Source organism: Mauremys reevesii, linkage group 4 (genome assembly GCF_016161935.1).
Source record: "Mauremys reevesii isolate NIE-2019 linkage group 4, ASM1616193v1, whole genome shotgun sequence".
Classification (NCBI taxonomy): Eukaryota; Metazoa; Chordata; order Testudines; family Geoemydidae; genus Mauremys; species Mauremys reevesii.
The window spans coordinates 61,920,679-61,938,255 of record NC_052626.1 but is presented as its reverse complement, the minus strand read 5'-3'; the positions used below and the strand labels follow the sequence as shown (position 1 = coordinate 61,938,255).

The 17,577-nt window shown below is 44.7% G+C and overlaps 1 protein-coding gene across 10 annotated transcripts in view; it reads left to right on the top strand.

Annotated features, from left to right (window-relative positions):
- SPTBN5 (spectrin beta, non-erythrocytic 5) overlaps window positions 1-17,577 on the top strand; it is a 148,415-nt gene that overhangs the window by 29,071 nt on the left and 101,767 nt on the right. For all 10 annotated transcript variants that reach the window (XM_039536865.1, XM_039536861.1, XM_039536863.1 and 7 more), the window contains 11 exons: window positions 1,106-1,318; window positions 2,820-2,972; window positions 3,468-3,598; window positions 5,284-5,535; window positions 6,915-7,202; window positions 7,982-8,225; window positions 11,557-11,696; window positions 13,662-13,761; window positions 15,290-15,460; window positions 15,912-16,076; window positions 16,698-16,924. In XM_039536865.1, the coding sequence (XP_039392799.1) occupies window positions 1,106-1,318; window positions 2,820-2,972; window positions 3,468-3,598; window positions 5,284-5,535; window positions 6,915-7,202; window positions 7,982-8,225; window positions 11,557-11,696; window positions 13,662-13,761; window positions 15,290-15,460; window positions 15,912-16,076; window positions 16,698-16,924 (2,084 nt within the window). The remainder of the gene's footprint in view (window positions 1-1,105; window positions 1,319-2,819; window positions 2,973-3,467; window positions 3,599-5,283; window positions 5,536-6,914; window positions 7,203-7,981; window positions 8,226-11,556; window positions 11,697-13,661; window positions 13,762-15,289; window positions 15,461-15,911; window positions 16,077-16,697; window positions 16,925-17,577) is intronic.

Below are 17,577 nucleotides of genomic sequence, written 5' to 3'. Positions count from 1 at the left end.
CAAGTCCAGGTCCAAGGGCACAAGGAATATATAGTCTGCCCTGTCCTCAGCTCTAAATTGCAAAGGGGTGGGGGGGGAACTGTACTACCTCATTGACTGGGTCCTGAATTATACTCCTGGGAACCTGCCCCCCATGTCCATGCCCCTGACCTGGTAAAAAGATTTCTTCAAGACCATCCAAGTACCAACATGAAGGAAGGGTGCCCTCCAAAAGGGAGGGGCAATGTAAATATCTATGGGACTAGAACCTGGATCTCTGGATCCTAGGACAGCTGACATTCCCACATTGCCACCAGGAGGCCATGTAGAACCCCCTCCAAAGAGTGTGGTGGAGATTAGGCACCGCAGGAAGTACTGCCCAAAGAATCCAGTGTGACAGTACTCTTCAGCCTTTTGATTGGCCCATGCTCACAATTTAATCCTGGAGGATTCCCCAGGATTGCTGCGACTCCAAACCTCACCTCGCTTTCTGATCTCCAGCCACCAACCCCAGCCTGATTCTGACCCTGACTCTTGGCTATTGATCCTGGCACTGTAAATTACTTCTGATCCCTGCTTGCCAGCTACTGCCTCGTGGCCATCCTTGACTTGTGGACACAAGTGCAGCTCTGACCGCTAGGCTAAACCGCTTATGCCCTGGTCCCCTGCAGTTATGTTCATGGTATATGCATAGAGACATGAGATAGAAACATAAAATACTCATGCTGGTAAGTTGCCATGTAACATTATTTCATTTCTTAGAATTCAGAGAACCCCAAAACAAAGTGTGATGACAAAGCAGGGTGCTCATTTCAACAGAGAGGCACAACTCACCCCTGCTTACTCTAGGCTGGCTCTCTGCAGACTGATTCTGAACCCTCACTTCCCTACACAGCCCCCTGCCTGCAAGCAGGATCAAGAAAATCCCTGAGAATTTAAAGTGATAGATCACAATTGTATCACAGTATTCAATACATCACAAAGGTGCATTTGTAAATTGCAATATCTAACACTTTGAGTCAGGCAGATCATTTTGAAAATTTAATCCTTTAATTTATCCTTAAAATTAGGGGCTCCAATTATCCATCGTGTCACAGACTGATTCTGTTGTATTTTGCTTTAACAGGTGATATCAGTGCCAGTGGTGAAGGCTCAGGTCCAGAGTAGCCTAAACCAAAGGATCGCTAAACTACCGTCAAGCCGCTCTGTGCGCTGGGGAACCCCAGAAACTGGGTTTTCTAATCCACCTGATTCAGATCCTCACTTTGTTCCAGAGAACATCTGGAGGACCCAGAATGAAATAAACTTGCTTTATGAGAATCTGCAGACCATGGCTAAGGTATTGTACCTCTTTCAATACTTTGTGCGTGTGTAGCCTGTCTTGGAGATTACTAGTGGGGTCTAGCGTCATGCAAAGTGTAGGCAGGTGTTGTGTTAGCTTCCCTTGCTCAGCTCTGACAACGTGCTGCAATCCTGAACTATGCAGTCTCTGAAAAGACCGCTGGCTGTGCTAAATTGTGTGGTGCTTTTCTGATTTTGACCAATATCACGTTAGCAGTAGAAGAGAAACGACTCATGGGTTACCTTCAAAACAGTCAGAAGTTTCATTTAAGCTTTGCGTGCATTTGGTTCAGCTTTTATCCAGTCTGGCTTGTACATCATTATGTGAGAATCACAAGTTAATTTCTGTAATCATCAGATTTCCCTCCCAGTTCTTATATATTTTGAGGAGTAGCTTTCTTCTGCATCCCCTTGGCTTTACTGGAATTTGCCTATTACAGCAGGAGACCCTCTCCTCAGTCGGACAAACATGAGAGGTTAACCCAGGGCCGGTGCAAGGATGTTTCGCGCCCTAGGCGAAACTTCCACCTTGCGCTCTCCCCCCCGGCATCCCCCGACGGCAGCTCCTCCCCTCCGCCCTGAGGCACCCCCTTGCGGCAGCTCCCCACCCTCCACCCTGAGACACTCCCCCCACCCCAGCTCACCCCTGCTCCACGCACGAGCACAAGGACCCCGAGCATGTTGCTGCTTCACTTCTCCCACCTCCCAGGCTTGCGGCGCCAATCAGCTTAGGCGCCGCAACCCTGGGAGGCAGGAGAAGTGAAGCGGCCATGGCGTGCTCGGGGGGGAGGCGGGGCAGGGGTGAGCTGGGGCGGGGAGTTCCCCTGCCTGCCACTCCCCCACCTTACTTGCTGCAGGCGGCCCTCCCCGTTCTCCTCTGCCCCAGCTCCCTCCGCCTAAATGCTGGCGGCGGCCGAAGATCCGGCTGCCGTGGTCGCTGCCAAAGAAAATGGCACCCCCCAAATCCTAGCGTGCGGTAGCCTAAATGGTTGCACCGGCCCCGGGTTAACCCCCAGTCTTGGGGCTGTAGTGGCAAAGACTGGAAACTTTAACACAGATGTTCACAAAAGACCATTAGTTTTTCCCTTTATTCCTCTGTATCCTCAACCTCCAAATGGTCCCACCCAAAAAGCTGCCATGTGAACCCTCCAATTCCTATTTTTCCTGCAACCAGTGCTTATACACATGCCTAGGATTAAAGCGGTAATGCTCCCTTTGTAATGTTGATTTGTATCTTCAGTCAGCCAGCACACACCACTACTAAACTTTCTGCTTATCAGTGTGTTGTGAGTATCAGTTCTCTGATACTCCCAATTCCTCTTGCCCCGGGAACATATATTCTAGGGTTAAGATGCCCATTTGTATTCACTGTGTGTTAGCAGGGAGAACTGCTGCCAACCTGCCAGGTTAATCTGTATGTTTTTGTTCTTTAGCCATGGGGATCTCTTTCTGCAAAAGGCCTGCGTACCACAATATTTGATTCTCCATCTGTTTTACAGCATAGGAAGAAAGGTCTGGAGGAGATGATCAGATTGTACCGCTTCTACAACTCCTGTGAAGAGTTTCAGTCTTGGATGGAAGATAAGGAGAAAATTTTCCGGACCCTTCAGCCTGGAGCAGACAATGTGGAGGTCACGCAGCAGAAGTATGAGGTACCTCATCTCCACTCGGTGTAGATAACTTGTAAAACAAACTGACCATGGGGGAATGGATGTATGTGAGGAAAGAAGGACTCCAAAGAAGTTGCTTTGAACCTTCTTTTTGTTAATTGAATTTTAATCCAGAGGGTTTTGTCTACACAGGAAAGCTTTTTCCAGTGAAAGCTAAGGTGTGATTATATAACTGCAGATTTATACCAGAATAAGTTGTCCACATGTCAGTAGGGTGGGATGGGATGTATATTATACCAGAATAAGTTTATTATGTATCAATGGGCTAAGGGGGAAAACCACATAGGGGAGTGTTTTCTGTCAAGAGATGAATGAATGAACAGAGAGAAAAGAAATAAATTGGATATAAAAGCATAGTAGATATACAAATAGAAGATGAGTGAATACAACAGCTTGTGGAGCACTATTTGCATAGAGATGATGAGTTTTGAGTTCTTCACTCCATACATTATCGCTGTATTTTTTTTTCTGTTTTAGAGCTTTCTAGTGGAAATGGCTGCTGGGAAAATCCAGCTGGGAGAGATCAAATGCCTAGCAGATAAGTTTGCAAAGAGCAGTCCCAGCAAACAGAATGAGATCCAAGCCCACCTTAAAGAGCTCAGTAGAAGGTAAAGGTGCTCCTGATAGAATGGGGAATCACCCCATCAAGGACTTTTCATGCCCTGCATAAACTATCCTGGAGAAAATATTTTGATATGTTTTGGCACACACAACTGACCTGAGATGTGAAGACAGAGGGTTGTCTATGGAAAGTTGTTGTTTGTCACTGCAGTTTCTGTTTACTTCACTGGGGAAGCTTTTACCAAATTGGAGATGTAAAATCTCTCTTATTTATAACGTAACCAGCTCTAAATAGAACCATTTGCCAAGAAGTGATGGAATCAAAATCACTAGAATTCTTTGCATCACAGCTTAATGCCACACCTGCTGGATATGTTCTAACAAAATTAGGATAATGATAAGAAAAGAAGCAGGGGCTGGTCTACATGGACTGACTGTGGGGTTTATGGTATTATGACAGTTGTGATGGAAAGTCTATCCTCTGCCCTTGGCAATCAGTCATTGAAAAGAACAAGCAGTTTCTACAGACAGGCAAGGAGCTCACTTTTCCATTTGAGAGCATCTTGCACACTGGACACCTTAATCATCATTTGACCATATGTAGTCATGACTTCAGCATATATGTGCCTATTGTATGCACGTAAATGCTGATTTGAGTGTCTACATAGGGGATGGGGCCATTCTGTTTACGTGTCCCTGTTTGAAAATTGGATCTTATTGTCCCAACCATTACTGGCTGGAGATATGGGAAAAAATATAATTCCCAAGAACTATTGCCAGGTCATGGACACACTCATTGTGTACATGGGTACAGCTGATGCTTTGGGATCTGAGGGCTTTTTGTTCATGGTCCAGTGGGAAAGATTCCCCATAAGTCCTTATCCCCTCCCGAGCTTCAGGGAGCCAAGAGGGGAGGTGGGTCTGAATTCTGTACCATCCGTAGGGTGCTGCAGCACACTCCCATCTGAGCATCAGGGGAGGTGCCTGACCCTTGCACAGGAAGGAGAAGGGGTGGAAGTCTCCTTGCACCCCTTGTGCTGTGATACAAAGGTCAGACTGACAGGTCCTAAATGAATGGAGGATGGCAGGTAAAATATACTTTGGAATAAGCCTGTTTTCATTATATTTAAAGTAAAAGCAAGCACATCATGGGATAGTCAAATGTCACAATGGGCTCTTCAGTTTGGTTCAGCCTGTGCTGCATGGCTAAGTGCGGATTTGCGCACCCAGAGGCAGGGGTTAGGATGTCCTCCTAGGGCATTCAGGTTTGAAAATTGTAACTATTAAAAACTCTTTGCTTTTGTAAAATGTGTTTGCTATCTATTTTTCTATGGACTCTTGGCAGCCCATGGTCAGAAATGTCAAGGCACAATTGGGTCCTTATTTTGATTATTTTTCTTTATTTGCATAGAATCAACAGTGTGATAGTGGCTTGCACTGGGTGCAGGAGAGGGATACCTACATAGAGGGGAAATTCATCCATGTGTAGAGGCTGAGCACTAGTCCTATGCCCCCTTTAAGTGCCAATACAGACTTATTTTGAAGATTGCAGTGGTATATAAAGAGAGCACAGAGCTTGTCTCCGCCCCCAGCACAGAGATGAATTTTACCATAGGTGATTTTTATTGTGCGTGCAACAAATCCCCTGGAAATCTATTTTCCCCTCATAGGCAAAGACACTGTGATTTCAGTGTCTAGATATAGCTGTTGCAGTTGTTTTTTTCATTCCTAGATGGGAGCACCTGGAAACTCTGAAGGAGGAAAAGGGTTCAGAGCTGATTGGGGTGGCTGATGTGAGGACATTCCTCCAGGACTGCGAGAGCACCAGAGGGCTACTACAAGACAAGCTGGTCCATCTCAAGGGTATGGAACCTGCAAAAACACCTGCCATACTGGAAGCAGACCGGCGCAAGCTGTCTGCCTTTGACAGGGAGGTCCTGGTGCTGGAGAGGAAAATTGAATACCTGAAGAGTGTGGCAAAATCGTAAGAAATCAGCCATTTGTTTCTATATTTTTGCCTAGTGATCTAGTTTCATATTTGAAGCAAAGTGTATAGAGTATATGTAGTTGTGAAAGGCTGATTTACACTTGCCTTAAGTCAGCCTCTAGTGCTAGCTTGCTCTCCCTGTCTGGCTGCAATCATTGCTCCTTTTCCTCTTTGAATGAGATCTTCTATCCTGGGTAGAGTTGGATGAATATCTGGGTGACTGGCTCCAAACGTTGTCTACATAGAAAGAATCCCTATATTATGAATGGAGTAGCTTAAGTCTTTATTGATATTGAATCACTGAGTATTTGTCCAACTCAAATCTCCCGCACATGTAGTGAAATGCGGTGTGTAATGAATTATCAACGCAAACCACAGTCCGCACTGAGTTTGTTCTAGACAACGAGTGTTACCTCTCTTTGAATTTAAGGACACCTCATTTGCAGATCATACTGCAGTTCAGGTTATAGGACCATGAACTAGGATTAACAAACACTATTTTAAGCTATGTGTATTCTTAATGAGGTACTGTGTAGTCCCCAAAATGGGGTGTCCTTGAGCGGCATGAGATGGGGAAAAGACGATGAATGAGAATTAGAAATATAGGGTATTTGGGTATACATTTTAAACTTTGGTTTAACACTTCTAATTAAAAATATTTACTTGTGTGTTTACAATGTCCATTGCAACACACCTGTTCCATTCTGTTGGGCATTCCCTGTTCAGATCTATAAGGTAGAAACATTGCAGTGAACTGGGAAATCTGATTGGCTGATCATCCCTATGTGTTTTATGTTATGTGAAAGGGAGCATGGGGTGCAATTGTGCTTTTCCTGGAATCTGGGAGCAGGAAAGACCAGGTAATATGTATCCTCTTGTGGAAATTAGTCCTACAATATCTTTGTTACATACTGATCAGAGGTGACGTAAGGCATCAGTGAAGCCAGCAGTGGCTGGGGAAAGGGTACCAGTACTGAGTCAGACTATAAAAAGGCAGTTTATTTCATTATAAGGTTATATCTCTGAAGTAAAGGTAATGAATTTCTTGATGTGATATGCTAGCTTTTGACACTCCTAACTAAAGCCAGAGAATTAAAAAAAAATAACAAAAAACATTTTGATCCTCAGTGATGAATGCACCACTGGTGCCTGTAAAGTCTTTTGACAGGATGCATTTCCCGGAGGACTCTATGATCACTATGTCTATGCTGTTTACTGCTGATAAGGAACATTAAGTGCCCTAACTGACCTTCTTTTCGGGAGGAACCACTAACAACAACCCAGTCCCATTGACTTTAGTGTCAGCTGGGTCAAGCTATAAGGCTAAAGTTGTCTCTGAAACTAAATCAAGGATGTTGTTTGGTTTCCTTGTGTAGGATTAAGGACACCAACCCTGCAGAGAGCAGGGCCATCAAAAAGCAAGTGGAGAATATGGAGAAGCTGCTGGCCACACTCAAGTCACAGACTAAAGAGAGGGAAACAGCCCTGGAGTTGGCACAGGATCAACAGGCTTTCCTGCAGGACAGCCGCAGACTCCTGCTCTGGGCAAATGGCATGAAGGAGAAGCTGGGCAGTGACGAGATGGGCCTGGATGTGGCTTCCGCAGAGCAGTTGTTGAAGGAACATCAGGACCTTCTGAAGGAAATTCGCACTCAGAAGGACAGGTAGAGTTTGCTTCGAGGGTGAAGAAGGAGGGCAAGGTGCTGCAGCACCAGGGAGGCCAGGAGCAAATCCAGAAAACAGATCTGGGAACATAAACTTGGTGTGAAAATGGTGCTTGGGCTTTATTTAAGTGCATGCAAAATTTATCATGAAGAAAATAAAAACTGACTGTGCACATAACCCAGTTAATTTCCCCATATCAAATGAAAGTGTCTGATAACCCAATGTCTGACTGCAATAGCTGCCTTCTACCTCACCCTGATGCTCAGCAAGGAAGAAAACTCTCTATTTAAAGTCCTCAGACCTCTTTTCCTTTCCAGGTCACTTCTGCCGGAGCAATCCAATCACTTACCCTGGGTTCTCCCCTCTCCTGTATTTTTATGAGCCAGGCCTGTCAGACTCTCAGGCCCCCAGCCCCATCTCTCACTTTATAAAAACCCAGCGACTCTTCCTGTCCCATGTAATGGCTGGCCACCTGTTTTCTTGGGCTCTCAAGCCAAGAGAGAAAACTCCTGGCCACCTCAGGTGTACAGCCCTGAGCAGCCAACCCCTGCACTTCCTGGCAGACTGTAAGTGAAGAGGACATTAATAGGGAAAGCAACGGGTAGCTGCAGTTCTGCCACCAAGAAAGTAAGGAATTAGAGCAGCATTAGAGAGAGATAGAGGTATGAGGAATTTATAGGCGAAGGAAGTTTATTATTCTTTGTGCTTTGCCAGGAGAACACCAAGCTCAAGTCTCCTCCTACAGTAACTTGTCCTCTTTTCTTGTGACTCTGGGCAGGTTTATGCAGCTCGAAGAGCTGGGGCAGAAGGTAATGTATGGTCAGCCCAGCAACAGGACCCAGGATGTGCGCCAGACTGTGGAGAGGCTTACCCAAGAAAGCAGTGAGCTGGAGGAGATGTGGGAGCAGCGGAAGAAGAGGCTCCAAGACAACTTGGAACTGCAGAAGTTCAATAAGGAAGCAGATCGCATCAATGCAACCCTCTCCAGCCATGAGGCTTTTCTACGAGTAGATGACCTTGGGGTATGTATCAGAACAGCCCTTGTTGTTTCCTGCTCCCACTTCCCATCCAGAAGAGTCTTGACCCACAATGACTCAGTGAGAACAGAGATGCAATGACAATCTCTCTCCTCTGGCTCAAAACTGAGAATTTCTAGCCAAGCTTAGATTGGTTGCAGCATTTTTTGTAACAGTGATATGTTAATGTTCAGAAGCTGCACACACAGGGCTTGGTTCTCATTTACTCATTTCTTTAAATGAGAAGCAGGCTCAGAACTGCTAAAAGACGCAAAACCAAGAAGCTGCCGTTGTGACCCAGAAGTGTGTTTGTGCAGTTGGGGAGGAATGCTCTGGTTAACCTTTTCACTGTGCTTTCTCCACAGTTCCTTCTACTCGTACACTGCCATTATCTATTAGTGTGCTGTTGCAATCAGTAGAATATTAGCAAGGAAGTAATTGGTACATTCCACAGCAATACTCAGCAGCAGTCAGCCAGGGGAAACAATGTAACGATCTCACCTCCAATGGGGAGAGGCTGGGAAAGAGGATATGAGTACTATTAACACCTGTTGGAGACTTACCCTTAGATTGGACGATAGAGCTGTTACTAGTACTGTTAGAATCTAAAGTCCAGCTTCCTCATATCACTCAGACTGGTTTGCTGCAGTTTTTCATAGAATCATAGAATCTCAGGGTTGGAAGGGACCTCAGGAGGTCATCTAGTCCAACCCCCTGCTCAAAGCAGGACCAAACCCAACTAAATCATCCCAGCCAGGGCTTTGTCAAGCCTGACCTTAAAAACCTCTAAGGAAGGAGATTCCACCACCTCCCTAGGTAACCCATTCCAGTTCTTCACCACCCTACTAGTGAAAAAGTTTTTCCTAATGTCCAACCTAAACCTCCCCCTCTGCAACTTGAGACCATTACTCCTTGTTCTGTCATCTTCTACCACTGAGAACAGTCTAAATCCATCCTCTTTGGAACCCCCTTTCAGGTAGTTGAAAGCAGCTATCAAATCCCCCCTCATTCTTCTCTTCTGCAGGCTAAACAATCCCAGTTCCCTCAGCCTCTCCTCATAAGTCATGTGCTCCAGCCCCCTAATCATTTTTGTTGCCCTCCGCTGGACTCTCTCCAATTTATCCACATCCTTCTTGTAGCGTGGGGCTCAAAACTGGACACAGTACTCCAAATGAGGCCTCACCAGTGCTGAATAGAGGGGAATGATCACATCCCTCAATCTGCTGGAAATGCCCCTACTTATACAACCCAAAATGCCATTAGCCTTCTTGGCAACAAGGGCACACTGTTGACTCATGTTCAGCTTTTCGTCCACCATAACCCCTAGGTCCTTTTCTGCAGAACTGCTGCCTAGTCACTCAGTTGCTAGTCTGTAGCAGAGCATGGGATTCTTCCGTCCTAAGTGCAGGACTCTGCACTTGTCCTTGTTGAACCTCATCATATTTCTTTTGGCCCAATCCTCCAATTTGTCTAGGTCCCTCTGTATCCTATCCCTACCCTCCAGCGTATCAACCACTCCTCCCAATTTAGTGTCATCTGCAAACTTGCTAAGGGTGCAGTCCACACCATCCTCCAGATTGTTAATGAAAATATTGAACAAAACCGGCCCCAGCACCGACCTTTGGGGCACTCCACTTGATACCGGCTGCCAACTAGACATGGAACCATTGATCACTACCCGTTGAGCCCGACCATCTAGCCAGTTTTCTATCCATCTTACCGTCCATTCATCCAGCCCATACTTCTTTAACTTGCTGGCAAGAATACTGTGGGAGACTGTATCAAAAGCTTTGCTAAAGTCCAGAAATAGCACATCCACTGCTTTCCCCTCATCCACAGAGCCGGTTATCTCATCATAGAAGGCAATTAGGTTAGTCAGGCATGACTTGCCCTTGGTGAATCCATGCTGACTGTTCCTGATCACTTTCCCCTCCTTTAAGTGCTTCAGGATTGATTCCTTGAGGACCTGTTCCATGATTTTTCCAGGGACGGAGGTGAGACTGACTGGCCTGTAGTTCCCTGGATCTTCCTTCTTCCCTTTTTTAAAGATGGGCACTACATTAGCTTTTTTCCAGTCGTCCGGGACCTCCCCCGATCGCCATGATTTTTCAAAAATAATGGCCAATGGCTCTGCAATCTCATCGGCCAACTCCTTTAGCACCCTCGGATGCAGTGCATCCGGCCCCATGGACTTGTGCTCGTCCAGCTTTTCTAAATAGTCCCGAACTACTTCTTTCTCCACAGAGAGCTGGTCACCTCCTCCCCATACCATGCTGCAGAGTGCAGCTGTCTGGAAGCTGACCTTGTCTGTGAAGACAGAGGCAAAAAAAAAGCATTGAGTACACTAGCTTTCTCCACATCCTCTGTCAATAGGTTCCCTCCCTCATTCAGCAAGGGGCCCACACTTTCCTTGACTTTCTTCTTGTTGCTAACATACCTGAAGAAACCCTTCTTGTTACTCCTAACATCTCCGGCTAGCTGCAACTCCAAGTGTGATTTGGCCTTCCTAATTTCACTCCTGCATGCCTGAGCAATACTTTTATACTCCTCCCTGGTTATTTGTCCAATCTTCCACTTCTTGTAAGCTGTTTTTTTGTGTTTAAGACGAGCAAGGATTTCACTGTTAAGCCAAGCTGGTCACCTGCCATATTTACTTTTCTTCCTACACATCGGGATGGTTTGTTCCTGCAACCTCAATAAGGATTCTTTAAAATACAGCCAGCTTTCCTCTACTCCTTTCCCCATCATGTTATTCTTCCAGGGGACCTTGCCCATCAGTTCCCTGAGGGAGTCGAAGTCTGCTTTTCTGAAGTCCAGGGTCTCTGTTCTACTGCTCTCCTTTCTTCCTTGTGTCAGGATCCTGAACTCGACCATCTCATGGTCACTGTCTCCCAGGTTCCCATCCACTAATGCTTCCTCTACTATTTCTTCCCTGTTTTTGGGTAACCAAATGCCAAGTAAACAGATGGATCTAGAATAGCTGTTAGAGTGTTCAATATAAAGGTTATTTTAAGAGTGTGTGAAAGTGGAAGCCCTATAATACAGTGCTTACACCAGGGTGGCACCATGCTGCAGCAATTAAAAGATGAGGATAGAATCTTAGGACAGGAGAAAACATAAGAGATAAGGGATCAAGCAAGGCACCGCTCCTCACTTGTTCAAAGCCCTGGAGGTCCTCAATGATTTGGAAAATCTACAGTATATACTTGCTTCACGGGGGGAAGATGGAGAATAAAGACCCGCACAAAGGCAGAAATAATACCATCTCCTCCACTGCCACAGAGGGAGCCATATTACAGAGGTGAGACTTGATCAAGTTTTCTTCCCTCCACTCCAGGACCATGTGGATGCTGTTCACACCCTTCTCAAGCGGCATGAGGATTTTGAACGACTGCTGATGGCGCTGAAGCAACGGGCTGAAGTGATGCATGAGCATGGGGAGAAGCTAGTAGAGAACAGGCACTTCGCTTCTTGCATGTGAGTTCAGAGCCATTTACACTCTAGGTACAAAAAAGGAGGAATTGACTCCACTGAAGACATTTAACTTTTACAAACCATCATGAAGTGTCGTCAGAGTGAAACAGAAGATCCAGTTTGAGCCAGCATTCATACCAAATCCCATCAGTCCACAAGCTGTGGTGTTCTAATTTGGGTGGAAAAGGATGAATTCTCTCATTTCCTTCCATGCTGCTTCTTAACCTGGAGAGAATGAAGCTGGTATTGCAAAGATATGCATTTTGTGTACTCTGATGACAAGGGTAACACTTCAGTTCAGAGTGCCACTTTTGGTACAATAATGGAGAATACTCCAGTTTTTCTCCTGGCATTTTATACTACATATGCCAATAAGACCTTGTAGTCCCTTTTAACCCTATGGTTCTATGACCTCTTTATTGACAAACTCATTAAAATTCGCACATAACTGTGTGTTCCTTGCATTTGAGAGTATCAATAATATTTAGTATGAATACAATAGATTTCAAATCACTTCACAAAGGAATAAGTGTTTGTAATCATCATGCTGTGGGCCTGATTCTCATCTAACTAAGGCCTTTTTACACCACCCTGGCACTATAACATGGCCTTCAAGTGGGAGTCAGTGTAATTCATGGCTCCTTTACAGTGCTAGAGCAGTGTAAAGGGGCCTTAGTGTAAATGAGAATTGGGCCCTGTATGTTTAGAGAGCACAACTGTTTGAAGGTGAGAGTTCTGGGGGAAACTGAGAAGCTACAATTATGCTTAAAGTTGCTTGTACTGGCTCTGGTGTCTTGTGCCATGACATGCGGTGGCATAGTTCAATTTTAAATATAAAAAGAGAGAGGATGAGCATTTGGCGGTTTCCCAAAATGAATTCATCTTGGCAAATAGCCAAAGACACACAAGAGCAGAAAGCTGGACTTAAGAGGTGAAGGTTGTGTTTGTCACTGTATTTGCATTATCCCGTGCTTAAATGTTATAGGACCACATTCTGCTTAGGAGAGATTAGTGGGGAGGGGAGGAACACAGCTGAACACAGTGAGAATCCAAAGAAAAAGTAGGATGAAAAATGGGCAAAGTTTAAAAAAAAAAAAAGGCAACAAATACAGAGAAACTATGGGAACATGGATAGGAGGTGAAAGAGAAATTCTGATGCAAAAATATAGTGCCTGTGCCTGAGCTATAGTGGAACATATGTTTGTGCCAGTTCAGTCTTTTCCGCGGTTCTTCTAGCATAGGGGTCTCCATTTAGTCATAAAGACATATCTGTTTGTCATTTAATTGACTCACTCTGGGAAAAACAACCATGGGCCAGAGCCTCAGCTGGTGTAAATTAGTGTATTTCCATCAGCTTCAATGGAATGGTTGATTTACGCTAGCTGAGGATCTGTTCTATGTGTTTAAATTGGAGGAAGATGTCTTATGAACTCAAGCTCTCTGTGTAAACTCCCCAGAAATGAAATGGAGAGTTTTACAAACCTTTGAACTACATCCTTCATTTTTTCATCACTTTAAGTCTTAAAATAAAATATTTGTGAGGATGAGAGTGAATTAAACACAAAGCTTTTCAGGGCAGGGACTGCATCATCTTACATGTAGGTACTGTGCCTAGCACATTTGGGGAGCTACCATAATACCAATAGTTCTTAATAATAATCATAAGACTGCCACCCCCAGTCCATCTATCCCCTTCCCACCTATCTGCATAGGAGAGGCAGTAGTACCCAGTGAAGCTGCTATTCTCCCACACACACAACCTCTCAATCTTGGAAAATGCAGCACAGTCGTGCAAAGGGATGGGGTAGTGAGCCTTACACACACACACACCCTTACTCTTAGCAACAGCAGCTAGCCCAAAATTCTAGCAATAAAGAATGACCAGGGAAACCCAGACGGATCAGTGCCATTGCCTTGTCATCATTCCAGATAGGGGAATTAAAGCTCTGTGTCCTATTTTCTCTGAAGGATCGAGGAGAGACTGGCTACATTCCGGAACCGCTGGGAACGACTGAGACAGAGTAATGAACAGAAAAAAAGGAAGCTGCTGGCATCTCTTCAGCTGCAGGTGAAAGGGCTGATGCACTAGAGCTGACCAGAGGAAACCTTAGGGCTGCAGTAATTTAATACTCTCTGTTGCTTTGAGCCAAGGCTAAAAATATTGAGCCACTCTCCCTGTCTCCAGCCATAGCCCACTTCACCTAGGAGCAGAAGGTTAGGAAATGTTGACCCCACATGTAGGCTGACTAGAGTATTGGCAAACACATTAGGAACTCATTTAACACTGTCGGAGTGATCAGAGAATATCTACTAGGCCATAGTGAAGTATACCGTGAGTTGAATTAACACAAGAAATGAAAACATTTAATGAAAAACCACCTGGGCATCTTGATCACTAGATAATGTCCTTGTGAACATCACCCTGGGCCTTAGCCCGTTTGGCTCATATGTTAATGCTTCACTGTGGGCTGGGGCTCCCACAGAAAATTATAACTGGAGAGAAGAAGCTGATGCTCCAGAACCAGTGGGAGGAAGCCTCTGGTTCAGATTCTTGATGTGGAATGAAAGTTTCTTTCTAAAACATTGGCCCTGATTCTGCTGTCACTTACACCAATGTTAATCATGAGTACTCCATTAATGTAAATGTGGCTACATGGTTGTAAAAGTGGTGCATCGTCAGTAAGAGCACAGCTGGCCTGTTTTGTTTTGTTTTGTTTTTTTGGTCACATTTTCATTAACTATCATTCTACCATACAGACAAGGAAATAATTTGTCTTATGGGATCTGATATTCAAAGAGGCCTCAACCTGACCTTTGTTTATGTATGCACAACTTTTCATTTTCCTCTCTGGGGAGGACCGAGGGATGTGCCTGGGACGGCAAACCGCGGCCAGTGGGAGCCGCAATCGGCCGAACCTGCCGACGCGGCAAGTAAACAAACTGGCCTGGCCCACCGGGGTGCTTACCCTGGCGAGCCATGTACCAGAGGTTGCCGACCCCTGCTGTAGACTCTAGTCATTAAAGTTTTTCACTTGGAATGGTCCTGGGGTATTGGGGAAATCCTTAACAGGATTCTTTTTGTTATCTAAAAGGTTCTTCAAATTAAAGTTTCTATAATATATAATATATCTATAATATAATTGGGAAGCATTGTTATTACATTGCTCCTAGCCATATTTTTCATATGGAATGGAATGTCAGGAATGGTATTTGGGCTTCCCACCATGGAGCTGCATGGTCATAATGGTGGGTCATCCCATTTATAAATCAATTTTCTGCTTGAAATCTGAGTCTTCATTGGTTACTGAAAGCAGTGGGGTAGGAAATATTGTCCAAAGGAGGAGACACAGATATTACATTAGGGCTGCAAAAGATTGTTCAAGTCTGTCAGAAATCCAGGATTGTGATCCATCAATGCAGGGTGCTGATTATTCACATTGTCTTTCATACTAAAAGAAACTGGGCTCCCCAACACTTAGATAAAATAAGGACCGGATATTTACTGAGGGAGTTCCTAGAATCCACTGCAAAGTAGTGTCCTTGAGTCTGTGTACAATCAGCAGTTAAATATATTTAATCCTAACTGTCCCTAATAGGAGTTCAACCGTGATGTTGCTGAGCAGCTGATATGGATGGAAGAGAAGTACAAGATTGCATCAGATGAGTCCTATCGTGACCCAACAAATATCTTGCGCAAACTGAAGTGGCATGAGGCTGCTGAGAAGGAAATGATGGCAAACAAGAAGCACTTTGCAGAGCTGATAATGGTGAGGGTAGAATAATTGTTGGATAAGGTTTATCAACTTGGCCAGTGTTTGATAAGTTTGGTTCTATTTGCATAAAACAGCAGTGGCCAACACAGCCAGTCGCACCACAGATACGTCTTTGATTAAGTGATGTTCTTGATTACATTTTAACATCAAGTTTGCAAATCTTAGCATGGCAGGTAAAGGTGTGATGGGGTGCAGACAAATTATATACATGAGGGAGTTATTGCTTTGGTTATTTTCCTGTAATAGTGGAAATTTCAGAGGGCGCTCAGCAATGTGAATCATTCCAGCGTCATTGTTTTTCGGTATGGTAGGTTTGGTGTAGGAGAAAGCTTCATGCTGCATGGTATTAATTGGAAAGAAACAAGCACAAGTATCAAAGTTGTTAAGGTTAGCATTGATTGTTCCCCTTTTTGAGACCTTTGAATAATAAAATCTATTTCCCCAGATTGGAAATCAGCTGATTCAAGATGACCATTATGCTGCAGATTCTATCTGGGACAAGATGTCAGAGCTGAAGAAGAAGTGGGAGAAATTGTACAACAAAATGATAGAGCGAGGAGACAAGCTGAGACAGGCCGGACAGCAAGAACAGCTCATGGAACTCCTCCAGGTCAGGTGGTGATTGATTTCAGTGGGGAGGGACTGGACTGATCTGTTGCTTTCCATGTTGTCAGTTCCCACAGAAAACTTATCACAAAGATCAGGAAACAGAGTAGCCCCAGAGGATGCCATCCTGTTGAAGACTTAATTTTAGATTTCCCCAGCACCAAAGGAATAATTGTGACACAGGGAGTTTTATATGGCCTCAGCATACCTAGGATCCTAAGCTTGTAGGAGAATAGAGTGAGAAAGACACCAGGCTGTGAAGCTGTGCACTACCATCATTTAAGGGAACTCTTGCGATGGTGCAACTACAGTTGTGGATCTCTGAGTGTTAAGATATTTTAAAATATTTTGTCATTTGAAATATTTCAAGGGTTGGATTTTGGGAAATTTGTTTAAGGGGCTGGGACAGGGATAGCCATGTGAAAAAATGTACATATCAACATGTTCCAAAAAGATGTCTCAACTTTAGAGCGCCCTCCCTATTATTCTATGGAGAAAGGATTTGCAAAGCACCGTGTAGAATGCAGGGAGCCTTCTTCTGGGAAGGCCTGAGTGGAGGAGGAGAAGTGGAAGAAAGCCCATACGGCACAGTCTGAGCTAGCTCATGTTCATCTGCTCCTTGTAGGATGCAAAAGAGAAGATAGAAAAGATTGAGAAGGTTCTTCAGGATGCAGAGATGGGCCATGACCTGCGCTCCAGCCGCGATCTGCTCAAGCAGCACAGTCAACTGGAAAAGGAGACCGGGGAGTTGGCTGAGAAAATGAACTCCATTGTGTCCTGTGCCAAGAAAATGGCAACCAATCACTTTGACTCCCAGAAGATTCTGGATGAGACACAGAAATATCTGGAAAGGTGAGCAGGTGTTCTCTCAGTTGTTGGGAGAAAAGAATTAGTGGCAGAGCTGGAAACAGAACTTTGGTTCTTGATTCCTCATCTCTTGTTCTAACCACTAGAAAAGCCAGCCAGGCATTCCTTCTGCTACAAGCTTCTGCCACAAAACTATGCTAACACATTTCAGTTGTACAACTGCCTGCTCCCCTGCCTCAGGTTTTGCTAGTGACCCTCAATCTTAATCTGTGACACTCCTGCCATTCCAGTGCTTGGCTTCCTAGCCAATCCTACCAACTTCTTGTTAAAGTGTGAAGTGGTCCAATATTTAATAGAACCTACGTTCAGCCCATTACAACTCATTTTGCTTGTGAACTAAGACTGATTTGAACCAAGGTTTCCAAAAGTGAATCTCATCTCCCCCCCCCCCACACATACACTAATTTAAAACAATAATGTCAAAAAGTAAATTCCCGGTTCCTGCATTCCCAACGCAGGTTAAGATGGAGCAGAATTGATTGTTTAGAGAGGGTGTTAAACTGTACTCCTGCTTCCTAAATCTGCTCACAGGGGTGGATTAAAGAACTTTAGGACCCTGTGCACTGTGGTAATTGGGGGCCTGCCATAGTTGGGTAGGTGTCCCTGGGAGTTTGGGGGTTGGGTCCTGCCCCCTGAGG